The 19,058-nt window shown below is 32.0% G+C and overlaps 1 protein-coding gene across 1 annotated transcript in view; it reads left to right on the top strand.

The window, feature by feature from the left end:
• LOC148952906 (uncharacterized) overlaps nt 1-19,058 on the top strand; it is a 90,977-nt gene that overhangs the window by 20,665 nt on the left and 51,254 nt on the right. The window contains exon 3 of the mRNA XM_089087819.1: nt 1,050-1,196. Within this exon, the coding sequence (XP_088943945.1) occupies nt 1,050-1,196 (147 nt within the window). The remainder of the gene's footprint in view (nt 1-1,049; nt 1,197-19,058) is intronic.

The following is a 19,058-nucleotide window of genomic DNA, read 5'->3' as shown; positions in this document are numbered from 1 at the left end:
ACAACATGGATGACCGATTCAAATACGTAGATGATCTATCTGTGCTTCTTAAGTTTACAGTAGATACAACACTAGCTATGCCCCAATTCAGCCCTGATCTTTTAACAGAATTTAGGGGAGAGTGTAGTACAAATAGTTTGCAGATCAATGAAAGCAAAACCAAAATTGTAAGATTCAATCCGCTGAAACGAGACCTTGTTTGCCCAGCTCCCTGGTTTCCGCCCTTGCCAGCCGCCCTTGCAAGCTTGTTTGCCAGCTCCCTGGTTTCCTGGTTGTATCGTCAGCTACAGTCCTGGGAGTTAATTTCAGCACCGATTGCTCATTTATTGCTCATATTCAAGGGCTCGCCCAGAAAGTCAACTGTGCATTACGTTCTTTGATTTCAATGCGCCGCTTGGGTTTCCCAGTGAATCAGTTGAAAACGGCATATCTAACATACATACATTCCATATTAGAATATGCATGTCCCGTTTGGGGGCCTCAGATTCATAATATTGAATATCTAAGTGATGATGTGGAAGGAGTCCATAAAAGAGCAGTTAAAATCATCCTTGGAGAAAATTTGTAGATTACAAATCTGCTCTCGAGTCTTTAAAGATTGAAACTCTTAGAGATCGCAGGTTTCAGTTGATACTGCGTTTCGGGCCATTTCTCCATGCTAGCCTCAAGCACCGACAGTTTCTACCCCCTGCTGCCAACTCAGTAGTTAATACCAGAAAGAAGAACAAATTAGTGACAGTGCCTTACAGAACTAATCGATTTAACTATTCTTTTGCTCCGTTTTTTTTTTATCAGTGCCTATAACAAAATGCCTTAGGACTAGGTTTGTAAATGACAGTGATATTTAGTTTGTGATTTTTATCTACGACTATGAAAGCTGTCTTTATCTAAATGATTTCTTATGATTTATGATTGATAGCTTTTTTTCAATTATTCTTGAGATGTCAGCCATTATTGACTTGATGTTGCCTTTACTTATTGCTAATATAGTTTATCTTAGCATGTCTTTTGTAGCGTTTTATGTATAATTCAATCCATCTATATTTCAGAAATGATGGATCCTTTGCAAATTAAGACTGATGAACCCTTGGAAGTTCCAAATATTGTTCATACATCCTATGATTTGGATGTTCCTTTGAGCAGTTCTTGCAGCACGTCCCAGGTTCTGGTTGGCTCTAATTCTTTAAAGGAAGAAGGTATGATTTCAAAGAGAAACACTAAAAAAAACCTTTTTGTTTATTTTACGCATTGGTCTTTTTTTTGTAATTTGAAGTATAAACATAAATTTTGGCACACTTTGTCTCACTCCATATGAAACTTGATGGATTATTCTTTTCATTGGTGGGAGTAGCTGCCTAATTTTTTCTTATATAAAATAGTTTATGTCTTTTTATTTGTAGATTATGTTGAAGGAAAATTTAGTTGTTTTTTTTTTGATAAGAGAGGAATGTAAATAATTGATTAGACACCATAGAGAAGGTTAAACACAATTATGTTGACCGAATCCGTTAAATTCAGTAAATAGACAACTGATTATTTCGAGATTCCTTGTCTAAAAATTATAATGTTGAATGTAAATGCGAAAAATTTGAGCCCTTTCGAAAGTTCCTCCCTTTCAGGATTTTGATGCAACATCCCTGTATGGAATTTTTCTTTTTCAGTATGATTTTTCTAATAGTAGTGAGAATTAAATAGATTTAAAATAAGAGAAAAAATGCATCTTTCATCCTATCTAAACTTTGAACAGCATTTGAACAAACTTATCATTCAAACCTACATTTTTGGTCATTTTAACTTGAACTAATTTTAACTCCACGTGCCTATGAATGGTACGTTTAGCGCAGGTACTGATCAACTGCAATTTGTAATTTTTGCAAGATCTGTTGTTAAAAATAGCAGGAAAAAATCATTTTGGGTAAGTTTACTAGAATCTATTTAGACTTAGAGAAAAATGAGCTAGGGAGGAAAGCTTTTAACAGAAAAGGCGATCCTATAAACTTTAGAGCGGGCGCAGTTGATTGGAAATTGAAATTTCTAGTTCTGTTATCAGTCAAAAGTGATAGGAGGAGTAACAGACCTCATCCCAAGCCAATTAATTTTTCAAACACATCCCATCAAAATTTTGACATGGCCGTTTTGTTCAGCATAGTTGAGTGGTCCAGTACCTAAGTCTCTTGGGATATTGGCTATGTCAACCCCCCTATAGTTATGAATTTTTTCCATTATGTGTTATAACTAACGTTGCTTTAAAACTAAGTCAAAGGCTAATTTTTTGTTATCAGATATAGTATAAACTGGTATTTTGACACACTTGGTCTCAGTCTTTATGAAACTTGACCTGATTCTTTCTTTCATGGAATTTGATTTTTGTAATTTTTGAAAAATATAGAGAAAATTCTTGCAGTGTCTAGATGCTCCCAGAGGGTTTAACTAAAGAAAGCATTGCAAAATTCATCATTAAAGATAAATTTAAAATAAAAAGTTTTTCTGAGGGAAGTAAAGAGTGAAGTTGAAACTTAAAACGGACAAAAATTATTACTGCACAGCCTATCTATTATATATAAACTAGTTCAAACTAGTTCAAAACTAGTTCAAATAAACCAATTAATTATGTTTCCCTATATTTTTAGGATTATAGAAAACTAGCGCTTTACTGAAAACACAAAAGCCAAGTATAAAAAACAGGAATATTGATCTGGGAGTCAAAAGTACGTCAAGAGTACGTAGCCTGACAGCAATAAACTAATCTGTAAAGCTTTTCATAGTCTTACACCTGTTGTGACATCGGTAACTTTCAGTATATACAATTTAAATTATCTTAAAAACATAAGTGTATTTTTTTTTCTTTTTAATAACTGAAGAGTCATTGAACAACATACAGAAATATTGGATTGATTTATCGGGTAGCATTTTGGTCTAGCCTGCTATAATGCCAATAGTGAGTAATACGCAATCTTAAATTGTAAGAAATATGCTTTAGTATTATTCGAAATGAAGATCAAATAAGACATAATATGAACTCTGGAAATCCGGTTATTTCTCTCTATACAACAGTGAATTTCGAGTCATGATACAAATTGTAAAGCTAGTCTATAGTCCTAATACTATCAAGCTGGCTTTACTTTGAACTTATCTACAAACTAATCATGACATGTCCTTTTCAGAACCAAAACCAGTCATTGAGCCAGTCATTGAACTGAGCCATTTTGCTGAAGTGATACAAAATTAAATGAAAAAAAGCAACAATCCTAAAATGCTTTATTTTTATTCTGTAAAGTTTCCTTAATTGGTTTGTTTTTACTGTGCCAAAACTCCTATATTATTTTGTGTTTTCAGTAAAGCGCTAGTTTCCTTTAATAATAGAAACATGGGGAAACATAATTAATTGGTTTATTTGTACTATTTTTATTGATATATATTAGATAGGCTGTGAAGTAATAATTTTTGTCCGTTTGAAGTTTCAACTTCGCTCTTAACTTCCCTCGGAAAAACTTTGTTTTTTAAAATTAATCTTTGTTCGTTTTTGGTTAAAATTTAATGTAGAAGCAACGACGCAATTATCTTTTTTATTTATACGTAATAATTTCTGTTCGTTTTAAGTTTTAATGTCGCTCCTTACTTTCAGTTGAAAACTTTTATTTTACTGTAATTTCTAATCACCACCGTTCTAGGAGAGATAAGACACCTCTAGAAAATATTGCGGACAACCTCGACAGCTACGAAAAATTTTCAGGTTATAACAAAATGTTTATTATCCTTGCTTTACTAAACAATTTCTGTTTTTTCAGGAACGTTTTTTTTTTTGTAGAAAAAAGAACAGTTTTTTTTCTTTGCTTAAGTAACCTGAAAAGCCATAATGAAGACAGGGCCGGATAAATCGCCTACTGACTTGCAGAATGTAGAAGTCTACTGTAACAAAAGAGTTGTCTAAGGGCTAATCTAAAAGCTTATTTTTATACCTAATCACTTTTTACCTATTTAACTTAATAAGATATTCCCGTAAAGTGCACTTTCGGTTGTTCCGTTCCATTTCTTTCAAATGAAAAAAGTGAATTTTCCAATGAAATGACCACAAAAAGGTGTTTTTTAGAACCTAGACAGGAGCAAAAACTAAGGGGACAAGGACGTTCCTTCCCCACAATTACCACCGTTAGATCTAGCACGCAGGCCTCATCGCAGAGTGAAGTTTGAAGGTTAAATTTAAAGTATTGATCATTCAAACTCAATTTTTGGTAGATTTATAGTTGAAAAGCTTTTAGTTTTAGTGAATTTGTTTTTGCAATAATCTTTTAAATTTAAGATGAGTAGACGATATATGAAAAGAGGGTTTGGAGGGGGGTATAGACTGTAATAAATCTCAAATTATGGGCTTTGGACCATAATTATTGCAATGGTACCGTTTTATGCTTCCAAACTTTTCTCCTTAAAAAGGGGCACCAAAAGTGCCGTTTTTAGTGCTAAATGGCAGCTATGGATGGCAGAATTGATAAAAGCACGTAGATGTGAATATTAGCTTTAAACTGAGCCTTCCCGGGATATGCTTTATAAAATAAGTGCATTTCATTTTCAAAAATAGTGGATATTCTGAAAAGTAATAATAAGAACTGACAAAAATGTGATTGAAAAAAACAGGCAGGAATCGAACGCAAGATAATCTAATTTGAAATCCAGCGCTGTACTAACAGAACCACGCCTCTAATAATCTAAGTTAATATATTGGTGTTTGTAGGACTTTAATTGCGTAACTTATTAAGGGGGCCTAGAGGAGGAACAGACGGGAGGTGCTCTTGCAAACCTCCAGTTAAGGGTTTTTGGACCATAATTATTACAATTATACCGCTTTATGCTTCCAAGATTTTCCACTTGAGAAGTGTCACCAAAAGTTCTGTTTTCAGTGCTATATCTCACTTACGGATGGTAGAATTGATAAAAGCACGTAGATATGAGCAATAGTTTTCCCACTTGAGACATGACACCAAAAGTGAACAATTCTATTTATTGTCACAGAGCGGGCCTCACTGACCCTTCGGTATCTCCTTGTTGCCATTAGATTTTTTTTTTTTTTGAAGCATAAACGAAGGCATGCTGAACCTTGTTTAAACCAGGATCATGGAAGGAATTTAAACCTTTACAAACCGTAAAGTAGGTGTGCAAAAAAGGGGAGGGCCGGTAACTATGTTACTCGGCAGCTTTCATGGCAGCTGTTACAGGGTTGCTTTCATTTTTTGTAAACAAAATGTTTTACGTTTAAAAAGCAGTTTTAAGATAAAACTCATTCAAATTTAATTGATCTTTTAAATTTTTCATTTTTTCCAGCTGGTATCTAGCAGATTGTCAGCAGATTTGGCAACTCAAGCTTAAAGCTAACATAGTTTTTCCACAGATTTGGTCAAGAAATGCTTAAGCCAAAAACTGCTTGCAGTTTTAAGCAAAAATTTCTTCCAAAATTGATCAAACAGTTCGTGGGAACCAACTGTAAGTAAGGAGCGACCCGGCTCAATAGTATCCGAAACTCTAAAAAACGGGATTTTGACACCAATAGATACATCAAAAGAATCAGATTTTAGTACTGATTTCAAATATATAAGTTTCATCAAGTTTCGTCCTACCCATCAAAAGTAGCGTGCCTGAGAAAATTTGGCTGATTTTTGAAAAAAGGGGGAAAGGCCCCTAAAAGCTATAGAACCTTAATGAAAATCACACCATCAGATTCAGTGTAGCAGAGAACCCTAAAGTTGAGGTTTCAAGCTCCTATCTGCAAAAATGTGTAATTTTGTATTTTTGCCACAAGAAAGATCCAGTTTGCCTTGTTTTTTTTTTTTTTTTTTTTTTTTTTTTTTTTTTTCAGCGGTGATCGTATTGACCCAGTGGTCCTAGAATATCGTGGGAGGGTTCATTCAAACGGAAATTAAAAATTTAGTGTCCTTTTTAAGTAACCAAAAAAAATTGAGGGCAACTAGGCCCCCTCCCACGCTCATTTTTTTCCCCAAAGTCACCCGATCAAAATTTTGAAAATATAATAAATATGTGTTTTAGGATAACTTAATCCCCCAAAGTCTCCGGGGGGAGGGCTGAAAGTTATGAACTTTACCCAAGGTTTACATATAGTATTGGTTATTGGGAAGTATACAGCCGTTTTCACGGGGAATTTTTTCTGATCGTGGGGGGAGGAGTTGGGGGCTATATGAGAGGATCTTTCCAGGGAGGAAGTTTTCATGGGGGAAGGGACATTGCTATGAAGGGGCCGTCGGATTCCCAACATAATTTAAAAAAACGATCAGAAATTAAATAAAAAATCAACGAGTTTTTCAAATGAAAGTAAGGAGCAACCTCAAAACTTAAAACGATTAGAAATTATTAAGTATATGATTGGGTTTGCCCCCTAGTCAATACCTCGCTCTTTACGCTAAAGTTTTTTCTAGTACTTTCATAAGAGTTATTTATTCTAATTAACGGCCTTTGTGATTAAGGGATCATTTTTAAAGAATTGCAACAAAATTTGAAGTTTAGCTTAAAGAGCGTGGTTTTGACTTGGGGGCGAACCCTCTAATATACGTATTAAAAATATATGGATATAGAAGTTCGTTACGTACGTTAATTCGTAAGTAACGCATATTTATTACTAATAAAAATGTCCGTAAATAAAATTAAACAACTTTCGAGAAAGCCATTTAACCAAATAAAATTAAAATTAATATACAATTTTTTTTTAATTATTCATGTACGGTGAGCCAAAATCAAAACCTCCATTAATTCAAAAACGTTCAAAAATTAAATAATTTTTTTTTAACTGAAAGTAAGGAGCAACGTTAAAACTTAAAACAAATAGAAATTATTCTGCATATGAAAGGGGCCGTCCCCTCCACAAAGCCTCGCTCTTTACGCTAAAGTTAGACTATTTCTAACAACTCTATTTTTTTAAACAATAAAAAAGTTTAGCGTAAAGAGCGAGGCGTTGAGGAGGGGACAGCCCCTTTCATATGCGAAATAATCTCTGTTCGTTTTAAGTTTTAACGTCGCTCCTTAGTTTCAGTTAAAAAAAACTTGTTTTTTTTTGTATTTAATAGTATTATATAGCCAACATGAGCACATAGTAGCAAAACCTTCATATATAAATATAAAAAGCAGTTGCGTATATTCTTTTGTGAGAGTCTGAGAATCCCCTCCCTCAAAACAGAAACAAAATTTGAAGTTGCCAAAATTTTAGAATTGTTATGGCTATTTGACCAGAGGAGCAGGGGTGTAAACACAAGCCAGAAAGCTCTGAAGTTCTAATATAGATAGTTTAATGCACCTATTCATAGCAGTGTTTTTTTTTTCATACTCTACCTTTCTCACCTGGAATCTGACTGCTTGGTATATTAATAATATCACTATCGGCTGATAAGTCAACTACCTTACATTTTTCTCTGATCTTTTAGGCCTTTTCCGTAACGTTCGTTCTCAGAAGAAAAAGTTCGTTCTAAGAGCGAGGTGTTGAGGAGGGCACAGCCCCTTTCATATACGGAATAATTTCTGTTCGTTTTAAGTTTTAATGTTGCTCCTTACTTTCAGTTAAAAAAAAACTTGTTTTTTTCCTGTTTAATCTTAGAAACAAGACGAGGGCTAATTTAAAAGCTTGACAATTCCTTACCTGAGTATGTTTTTGGCCCTGGATTGATATCTGAAAGTTTTATTTTTCTATCCTAACTCTTCTCCAAGGTAGCAAATAGTAGCCTAACTAGAATTCTACCTGTAGCTTGTTTAGGTATGAACATTATTATTTTCTGTGGTTTTATTTGTTAAATGTTATTTCGAATTCTTGCAATTTTTCTTCAAACTAATATTTTGTTATTAAGACTGAGGAAAACAATAATTACCATTCCTAAATCGGCTACAAATGCCATTTTTCTTGAATCAGCTACAAATGCCATTTTCAAGATTGAAACCAGAGAAAAAGAGTCTGAAACTAAAATTAAGCTAAAATATTGTTTTGTCTAAATTCCTATGTCTAACCTGTCTGGTAGACAAATTTTTAAGACTTAGAAACCAGATAAGAGTTAACTTAGAAGCTTGAAAATTCCTTCCCAGAGTATGTTTTTGGACCTAGATTCACTACTGAAAGTTTCATTTTCCTAAACTAACCCCTTTCCAAGATAGCAAAAGTAGCTAAACTAGGATTTTACCTTTTTTTCAAAGTAACATTTTGTTATCAAGACTGAGGAAAACAATAATAACCATTTCTACAAATGCCAATTTTTCTTGCTAGGCAGTTTTTTTTATAAACGGGGTTTAAACTTTTAGTTACTATAGGCTGTTTTCAGCGCTTTAAGGGCTCACCGTGTAATTTACCCCAAAAGCAATTATTAAATTATGAAAGTTTATCAAAAAGGGCATAAATTGATATATTCACATTTATATTAGCTGAATTGCGTTGTTCACTACAAATCTACCAAGGAATTTTTGTTATGAATGAATAAACTCCTAATAAAAATTTATAGTACAACAACTTAAAAAAGAAGGCCTACTATACTATATTTACAGAAGAGTTGGCTACTATAGGCTACTATTTGATTCACTATTTGAATATGTTTCCAAATACCATGGTTACTGCTGTGACAGTTGCATCTCAGAACCCCTAAAAGAGTCCAATACAGGGTTGCCATCCGGTGAAAAAAAATCACTAGATTCTTAAAAAAAAATCACTAGATCAGCTCATAAATCACTAGATTATTGACTAGAAATCACTAGAATCGTAATACTCTTTATTAGTGTAATTAACAATTGTTTTGTTTCTTTACCATGTTCTATACAGGTGTACATATAGTAAGGGGGAAAATTACCTCCTTAGGTCTGGAAAAATAACTTTAGATTGATGTTTTGTTGTTTCTCAAGCGAAAAATACCCTTGGAACTTTGAAAAATGTCAGTAAAAAGAGGGTTTATAGCACAGGGGGGAGTCCATATATGGACATTGACCTACTTTCAGGGGTTAAGTAACACGCTCAGTAAATACAACCAGTACAAGATCATTGACCTTCAATGAGCTAGAATACTACCAGTACAAGATCACAGGGGTTTACATACAGGACGAGATTTAATGTCCTTGGTAAAAGCCTGTACGAGATTTAATGTCCTTGGTAAAAGCCTGGACGAGATTTAATGTCCTTGGTAAAAGTCTGGGAAGAAGATTTATTGTCCTTGGTAAAATTCTGGACGAGATTTAATTTCCATGGTAAAAATCTTATTTCTAGACCAATCAGAGGCCTACAATTCATGAACGAACAAGACCACGTGTCTATTTTTAAGCCAATCAACGGTTAGAAATACTAGGCTAACAAGATTACATCACATGACTCCCAGGAAATTTCAGCAAGGAATTTAGGTAACTGTTATATCACAATTCCACCTTGAGACTATTTATATTGATCACACTGCACTCGTTGCCTCTCTTTATGCTCTTTCCGAATATAATTTTTTTTTGTCGGAAATGAATTTTAGTCCCACGCCACTATATATTCAAATTCAGGGTATATATTTGCACATTAGGGGGTGGGGCTGTACGAGATTTAATGTCCTTGGTAAAAGCCTGTATGACATTTAATGTCCTTGGTAAAAGTCTTATTTCTAGACCTATCAGAGGCCTACAATTTGAGAATGAACAAGATTACACACCTCTTTCCAGGTCAATCAACGGTTAGAAATACTAACGGGATTGTGACGCAACTAATATCCCAGAAATTTCAGCAATGAATTTAAGTAACTGTGACATCATTTGACCTCTAACGAATTTTCTTTGGGAAATAGGATGTTATTAAAATCAAGCTGCGCAATATCTGTTTATGTTATGATTTCACCTTTGAACATTGTATAAGTGGACTTTAGGTGTTACATATAAGGCGAAAGGAAATTTATTTAGTAGCCATATTGAAACTAGAAACGAAAAAAGGTAATGCATATTATAATATAATGTTAAGAAGTCGGCTTAGAGTTTTTAAAAATATCAAAGTGCTTAAAGGGGTTTCAGAGCTAAAATCTTAGGTGTAATAAATGTTTAGAATTGCTTACCAACTAAATGTACATCTGGCCAACACTTTGTATTTTACTTAATTCATTTTTGCTACAAGTAACGCCGCTTATGGCAGAAAGTCTTGCTATTACAAAAATTTGTTTTTTATATTTAAGAGTGTTGTTATTTTTGTCACATTTATACATACTTCATGTTTATTTTTATATGTGTTTTTATTTACGTATTTTCATAATGTTAAATCAGTTCAGTGGAGTAAAATGTTAGTATAGGGCACTCCCTTAAAACAATCAAAGTACTTAAAGGGGTTTAAGAGCTAAAATCTTCGGTGTAATAAAGGTTTAGAATTGCTTATTGGTGTAATTATAATTGGTGTAATAAAGGTTTAGAATTGCTTACCAACTAAATGTATATCTGGCCAACACTTTTTATTTTACTTAATTTATTTTTGCTACAAGTAACGCCGCTTATGACTTAAACTATTGATTTTACAAACATTTGTAAGTTATATTTAAGATTGTAGTAATTTTTGTCACTTGTAGACCTATTTCATGTTTCTTTTTATACGTGTGTTTATTTACTTATTTCATAATGTTAAAACAGTTCGGTGGAGTAAAATGTTAGTATAGAACACTAGCTTAAAAAAATCAAATTACTTAAATGGGTTTTAGAGCTACCATCTTTGGTGTAATAAATGCTTAGAATTGCTTACCAATTAAATGTATATCCTGCCAAAATTTTGTATTTTACTTTATTTATTTTTGCTACTAGTAATGCTGCTTATGACGGAAAGTCTTGCTATTACACAAATTTGTAAGTTATATTTAAGATTGTATTTATTTTTGTCACATGTAGACCTATTTTATGTTTCTTTTTTTATGTGTTTTTATTTACTTATTTTCCTAATGTTCAAACAGTTCGGTGGAGTAAAATGTTAGTATAGGGCACTCCTTTAAAAAAATCAAAGTACTTAAAGGGGTTTTAGAGATACCATCTGTGGTGTAATAAAGGCTTAGAAGTGCTTACCAACTAAATGTACATCCTGCCAAAATTTTTTATTTTACTTTATTTATTTTTGCTACAAGTAATGCTGCTTATGACGGAAAGTCTTGCTATTACACAAATTTGTAAGTAATATTTAAGATTGTATTTATTTTTGTCACATGTAGACATATTTCATGTTTCTTTTTTTATGGGTTTTTATTTACTTATTTTCATAATGTTAAAACAGTTCAGTGGATTAAAATGTTAGTATAGGGCACTCCCTTAAAAAAATCAAAGTGCTTAAAGGGGTTTCAGAAATACCATCTTTGGTGTAATAAAGGTTTAGAATAGCTTACCAACTAAGTGTATATCTGGCCAACACTTTGTATTTTACTTTATTTATTTTTTGCTACAAGTAACGCCGCTTATGGCATAAACTTTTGCTTTTACACAAATTTGTAAGTTATATTTAAGATTGTATTTATTTTTGTCACATGTAGAGATATTTCATGTTTCTTTTTTTACGGGTGTTTATTTACTTATTTAGTATAGGGCACTCACTTAAAAAAATCAAAGTACTTAACGGGGTTTTAGAGCTACCATCTTTGGTGTAATGAAGGCTTAGAAGTGCTTACCAATTAAATGTACATCCGGCCAACATTGTGTATTTTACTTTATTCATTTTTGATACAAGTAACGCCGCTTATGGCGGAAAGTTTTGCTTTTACACAAAGGTGTAAAGTGATGCCTAAGATTGTTTATATTTTAGTTATAAATAGACCTGTTTTTCGTTTCTTTTTTTACGGTTTTTTTAATTTTTATGTTCCCCATGTTCAAATCGCTCAATGGAATAAATTGTTAGTAAAGGGACAGTGCGTTAAAAAGATCTAAGTACTTAAAGAGGTTTCAGAGCTAGAATCTTAGATGTAATAAAGGTCTAGAATCGCTTACCAACTAAATGTATATCTGACCAACACTCAATATTTTACTTTATTTATTCTTGCTACAAGTAACGCCCCTTGTGGCAGAAACTTTTTCTATTACACAAAGGTGTAAGTGATATTTAAGATTATATTTATTTTTGTTACATGTGGACCTGTTTTTTGTTTCTTTTTTTGGTTCAAACAGTTCGATGGAATAAAATGTTAGTAAAGAGCAATCCGTATCCCCCAAATTGTCTGAGTAATTGATCAATATAGAAATAGAAATAGTTCGATGGAATAAAATGTTAGTAAATGGCAATCCGTATCCCCCAAATTGTCTGAGAAATTTATCGATATAGAAATAGAAACGGGTTTTTTATTTATTTAATTTTCTAATGTTTAAACAGGTCATTGTAATAAAATGTTAGTAAAGGGCAATCCGTGTTCCCCCAAATTGTCTGAGAAATTCATCAATATAGAAATAGAAACGGGTTTTTTATTTATTTATTTTACTAATGTTCAAACAGTTCGATGGAATAAAATGTTAGTAAAGGGCAATCCGTATCCCCCAAATTGTCTGAGAAATTGAACGTTATAGAAATAGAAACGGGTTTTTATTAATTTATTTTCCAAATGTTCAAACAGTTCGATGGAATAAAATGTTAGTAAAGGGCAATCCATATCCACGAAATATTCTGAGAAATTGATCGTTATAGAAATAGAAACTGGTTTTTATTTATTTTCCTTATGTTCAAACAGTTCAGTGGAATGAAATGTTAGCAATAAACAATCCTTGTCTTTCAAATTGACTATTACATACGAGGCCATTGTTCAAATCATTTTAATAATAGATGGATTATAGACATAAAAATTATAATGAAGAGCTGTATTTCATTGAAAAAATAACCTACTTAATAGTTTAATTTTGATAAGCAGTGGGTTTTTTTTTCTTCATCATTGTTCAAGAATTATTAAAGATGGTGTCTGAGAAATTGATCAATATAGAAATAGAAATGGATATTCTTTTTTTATGTTCAAACAGTTCATTTTAATAAAATGTTAGTAAAGGGTAATCCGTATCCCCAAATTGACTGAAAGAGAATGCAAACGTAGAATTGCACTCAATGCTTGCTCATAGACACCATGCAGCTGTCCCAATGATAATCTATAACTAGTTGTCGACACTATCTAGCTTATTTTATGCTTAAATCACTAATTTTCACACAATAGAGGGATAAACACCTGCATAATTTTTTTTAAAGTGAAAATGAATTATTCTATGAAAGTGTCCTGTATTTGTTAGAGTGTCAGAAACGTTAAATATTTATTTAATTTAATCCCTTTGTTCAGCTATAGTAATCTTTGGTGTGATTGACACAGAATATATTGGTCTGAAATATTCCTCAAATAGCATTATTTTCGAAGCAGCTTTCTTACTGCTAGACGAACAACGACGTAAAGTTCATAGCTAAAAATGGAACGTCAGATAAAATATGTATAAGTACGAGAAAAAAAGATGGAGCCCAACATTAAATTTTATAAATCGAAACGGGTTTTACGTTAAAACCATAAGACCACGTTATGAAAAATGGCTATGAAATAAAACATGTACAAGAGGAAATTCAGGAAATATGCAGTTTTTACGGTGTGCAAGCTGTTTATGTTAAGGAAAACGTGCCAACTGATAAACTCTTACTAGGAAAATGTGATAAGGACATAGGATTATTCGACATAGAAGACTTCAAATATGAGAAATACCTACATTCAGTACATGATCCGGAAGATGAAGTTGGATATTTCGTTCAATGGGTGCCTGAAAAGATACCAGACATGGAAAAACGCATCAGATATCCAAAGACCTAAACTCATGCTCCTCCTCATATCAAATGGATTAAGCTTTTTTTTAAATATGTAAATATGTATGTTTTCGAAATATTTTTTGTTTGTTGAATATATTTTTATGGAATAAAAATGTTTTAGCTTACTTTCCATTTTCATCTACGACTTATACATCATATTTAGCTCTAGGATATCCATAAATAGTTCAGAGATCTTTTTAACCAAGTCCAAAAATTGTAAGTAAGTAGCAAACTCCTTCTTGAATTCACCTCTTGGATACACAATACAGAAATTTTATTCAAGAAATACCGAAAAATGTTAAGTAAATAACCAATTGTTTCTTGAATTCACCTTTTAGATACATAATACAGAAATTTTAATCAAGAAACTGAAAAAATTGTAGGTAAGTAACAAACTTTCCTGAATTCACCTCTTGAATGCACAATATAGAAATTTCAATCCAAGAAATTATAAAAATTATAAGTAAGTAACAAACTCTTTTTTGAATTCACCTTTTGAATACACAATATAGAAATTTCATTCAAGAAATAACGAAAAATTTTAAGTAAGTAACCAAGTGTTTCTTGAATTCATCTCTTAGATACACAGTACAGAAATTTCAATAAAGAAACTATAAAAAAATTGTAAGTAAGTAACAAACTCTTTCCTGAAATCACCTCTTGAACAATATAGAAATTTCATTCGAGAAATTATGAAAAAATGTAAGTATGTAACAAACTCTTTCTTGAGTTTACCTTCTGAATACACAATATAGAAATTTATTCAAGGAATAATGAAAAAAACTGTAAATAAGTAACAAACTCTTGAATTCACCTCTCGTATGCTCAATAAAGACATTTCATTTGAGAAATTATAAAAAGTGTAAGTAAGTAACCAACTGTTTCATGATTTCACCTCTTGGATGCGCAATACAAAAATTTCATTCAAGAAATTATGAAAATTTGTAAATAAGTAACAAACTCTCTTGATTTCACCTCATGAATACACAATACAGAAATTCTAGTCGAGAAATTAGGACAGAAAATTGAAAGTAAGCAAAAAACTTGCTTTACTTCATTTATATGGTTAATTTAGACTAGCTTACGTGCGCGCACGTTTCTTGATTGAAATCTTGAAGTTTCTTGATTGAAGTTTCTGTAATGTTTATTCAAGGGGTGAATTCAAGAAGGAGTTTGCTACTTACTTACAATTTTTCATAATTTCTCGATTGAAATGTCTTTATTGCGCATACATGAGGTGAATTCAAGAAAGAGTTTGTTACCTACTTACAGTTTTCGAGAAGGTTTGTTAGTGTTAAGCAAAACTTGCTACTTCTGCCAGAAAAGTTGTTATCACCATCAAAAGTTGTTACTTCTAAGAAAAAATTTGGCATCTTTGGTAGAAAACTTGCTAGTTCGAACAGAAAAAGTTTTATCACTGATGAAAAATATTATTTCTAAGAGAAATTTATGTGTGTTCAGTAAAAGTATGTTAGTTTTAAGATAAAATATTGTTACTTTGATGAGAAAGTTTGTTAGAGATAGACAACAATTGCTACTTGTGAACGAAAAGTTGACTTTACAATAAGAAAAACGATACTTTTAAAACAAATAGTTGTGTGTTTGGTATAAAACTTGATATTTCGAACAGAAAAAGTGTAATCACTGATGAAATATTTTAGTTTGAAGAGAAAGTTGTGTTTTTAAGTAAAAGTATGTTAGTTTTTAGGTAAAATGATGTTACTTTGATAAGAAGCTTTGTTAGTGTTAAGCAGAACTTGTTACTTCTGACAGAAAAGTTGTTATCACTGATGAAAAATATTATTTCCAAGAGATATTTGTGTGTGTTCAGTAAAAGTATGTTAGTTTCAAGATAAAATATTGTTACTTTGATGAGAAAATTTGTTAGTGTTAAGCAAAACTTGCTCTTTCGAACGGAAAATGTTTTATCACTGATAAGAAAAACTATGTGTAACAGAAAATTGTGTGTATTCAGTAAAAGTAGGTTATTTTTAACGTAAAATATTGTTACTTTGATGAGAAGGTTTGTTAGTGTTAAGCAAAATTTGCTACTTCTGCCAGAAAAGTTGTTATCACCATCAAAAATTGTTACTTCAGCTAAACTAATGTGCGTCTTTGCAAGAGTACTAGTTCTGTCAAACTGTAAAATTGTCAGCATTGATGAAAATATTTTTTCTGAAGGATATTTGTGTGTGTTCAAGAAAAGTTTGTTCGTCCTAAGGTGGAATGTTTTTAATCTGAGAAGAATATTTTTTAGTGTCGAGTAAAAGTTGCTACTTCTGACTGAAAAGTTGTTACGACAATAAAAAAAATTGTTACTTCTAAGAAAAAATTTGGTATCTTTGGTAGAACAGTTGTTAGTTCGAACAGAAAAAATGTTATCACTGATGAAAATATTATTTCTAAGAGAAGTTTGCGTCTGTTCAGTAAAAGTATGTTAGTTTTTAGGTAAAATGATGTTACTTTGATGAGAAGGTTTGATAGTGTTAAGCAGAACTTGATACTTCTGACAGAAAAGTTGTTATCAGAAACAAAAAATTGTTACTTCTAAGAAAAAATTTGGTATCTTTGACAGAAAACTTGCTAGTTCAAGGAGAAAACTTTTTATCATAACGAAAAAATTGTTACTTCTAAAAAAAAGCACTTTGACAGAAAAATGTCTACTTCAAGCAGAAAACATGTTATCGCTGATGAAAATTTTTATTTCTAAGAGAAATTTGAATGTTTAAGTAAAAGAATGTTAGTACTAAGGAAAAGTTGATGATTCGAAGAGAAAATCTGTTAGTGTTAAGTAAATGTTTGGTAGTATTGGGGAAGAATGTTGTTACTTTGAAGAGAAGATTTGTTAGTGTTAATCAAAACTTGCTACTTCTGACAGAAAATTTATAATCATAATCAAAGAAAAATTACTTCTAAGAAAAAAATTGGTATCTTTGGCAGAAAACTTGCTAGTTCAAACAGAAAAAGTGGTATAACTATCGAAAAACATTATTTCTAAGAGAAATGTGTTTGTGTTAAGTATGAGTATGTTAGTTTTAAGATAAAATATTGTTACTTTGATGAGAAAATTTGTTAGTTTTAAGCAAAATGTTTTACTTCTAAGAAAAAAATTTGTATCTTTGGTAGAAAACTTGTTAGTTCGAACCGAAAAAGTGTTATCACTGATGAAAAATATTATTTCTAAGTTTGATGAGAAAATGTGTTAATGTTAAGCAAAATTTGCTACTTCTGACAGAAAAGTTGTTATCACAATAAAAAAATTTTTACTTTTAAGAAAAAATGTGGTATCTTTGGTAGAAAAGTTGTTAGTTTCAACAGAAAGTGTTATAACCGATGAAAATATTATTATTTAAAAGAAATTTGTGTGTGTTCAGTGAAAATATGAAAGTTTTATGATAAAGTGTTGTTACTTTGATCGGAAATTTTGTAAATGTTAAACGGCACTTGGTGCTTCAGACAAAACAACTGTTATCATAAACAAAAAATATTAGTTTTAAGAAAAAATATGGTAGCTTTCGTAGAAAACATGCGAGTTTGAAATGATAATGGGTTATAAGTGATGAAAATATTATTTTTAAGAGGAAACTATGTCTGTTCAGTAAAAGTTTGTTAGTTTTAACGTAAAATGTTGTTACTTTGATGCCCACATTTAAAATACACGTGATTTTATTAATAATATTTGATTTTTTAATCAAGTTGGGCTTTAGCTTTCGGAAATTAGAACGCACATGTTTAAAATACACGTGATTTTATTAATAATATTTGAAAAGCCATAAAGTAAAGTTGTGGGTGAAAAGAATGAGTACTTCAAGTTGTAAATTGGTTTAGGGGGGACATAAAGAAAAGAACTTGTTCTGAAAAGATATAAAAAAGTCTTTTGAAAGTATTTTTTGGTGTTGGGGTATTCAAAAAGTCATTAAAGTAGAGTTGTGGGTGAAAAGAATGAGTACTTCAAGTTGTAAAATTGGTTTAGGGGGGACACAAAGAAAAGAACTTGTTCTGAAAAGATATAAAAAAGCTTTTGAAAGTATTGTTTGGTGTTGGGGTATACAAAAAGCCATTAAAGTAGAGTTGTGGGTGAAAAGAATGAGTACTTCAAGTTATGAAATTGGTTTAGGGAGGGGGGCATTAAGAAAAGAACTTGCTCTGAAAAGATATAAAAAAGCCTTTTGAAAGTATTGCTTGGTGGTGGGGTATTCAAAAAGCCATTAAAGTAGAGTTGTGGGTGAAAAGAATGAGTACTTCAAATTGTAAAATTGGTTTAGGGGGTACATTAAGAAATGAACTTGTTCTGAAAAGATATAATAAAGCCTTTGAAAGTATTGCTTGGTTTTTGAGTATTCAAAAAGCCATAAAGTAGAGTTCTGTGTGAGAAGAATGAGTACTTCAAGTGGTAAAAGTGTCTTAGTGGGGACATTAAGAAATTAACTTGTTCTGAAAAGACATAAAAAAGCCTTTGAAAGTAATGCTTTGTGTTGGGGTAGTCAAAAAGTCGTAAAGTAAAGTTGTGGGTGAAAAAGATGAGTACTTCAGCTTCTAAAATTGGTTTAGGAAGGATATTATGTAAAGGACTTGTTCTGAAAAGATATAATAAAGCCATTAGAAAAGTTTTGTTTGATGTTGGGACGTGCAAAAAAGTCGTAAAGTAAAGTTGTGGTGAAAAGGCTGAGTACTTCAACTTGTAAAATGGGTTTAAGAGGGACATTAAGAAAGGAACTTGTTCTGAAAAGATATAAAAAAGCCTTTTGAAAAGTAGTGCTTGATGTCGGGGTATTCAAAAAGTCGTAAAGTAAAGTTGTGGGTGAAAAAGATGAGTACTTCAAGTTGTAAAATTGGTTTAGGAAGGTCATTACGTAAAGAACTTGTTCTGAAAAGATATAATAAAGCCTTTTGAAATGTGGGGGGGCCCTTCTGTGTCTCAAGTGCACAAAAAAAGTAAAAAAAATGGCCCGAGGAGTCTTTGGGGGCCCGGGGAGTCTTTCGGGGCTCGGGGGCATTTGGGGGCACCGGGGGCCCTTGGGGGTGCCGGGGGCCCTTTTTGGGCTAGGCGGCCCTTTGGGGTCACCGGGGGAGGGGCTTTAGGGGCCCGGTGGGCCTTTGGGGCCCAGGGGGGCCTTTGGGGTTGGGGATCTTACAACATTGTTCAAATGGAACTTGTGTATTATAACGACCACAGAGTTTCACCCCAAATCATCTTCTAAATCATCTTCTAAAATTTCTCAAACGGTTTCGCCTCAATCATCTTCTAAAATGTCTCAAATGGTTTCGCCCAAATCATCTTCTAAAT

The sequence above is a fragment of the Artemia sp. Qi Xiang Cuo genome, chromosome 4 (assembly GCF_049724085.1).
Source record: "Artemia sp. Qi Xiang Cuo chromosome 4, ASM4972408v1, whole genome shotgun sequence".
NCBI classification, from domain to species: Eukaryota; Metazoa; Arthropoda; class Branchiopoda; order Anostraca; family Artemiidae; genus Artemia; species Artemia sp. Qi Xiang Cuo.
This window is presented reverse-complemented; position numbering and strand designations above follow the sequence as displayed.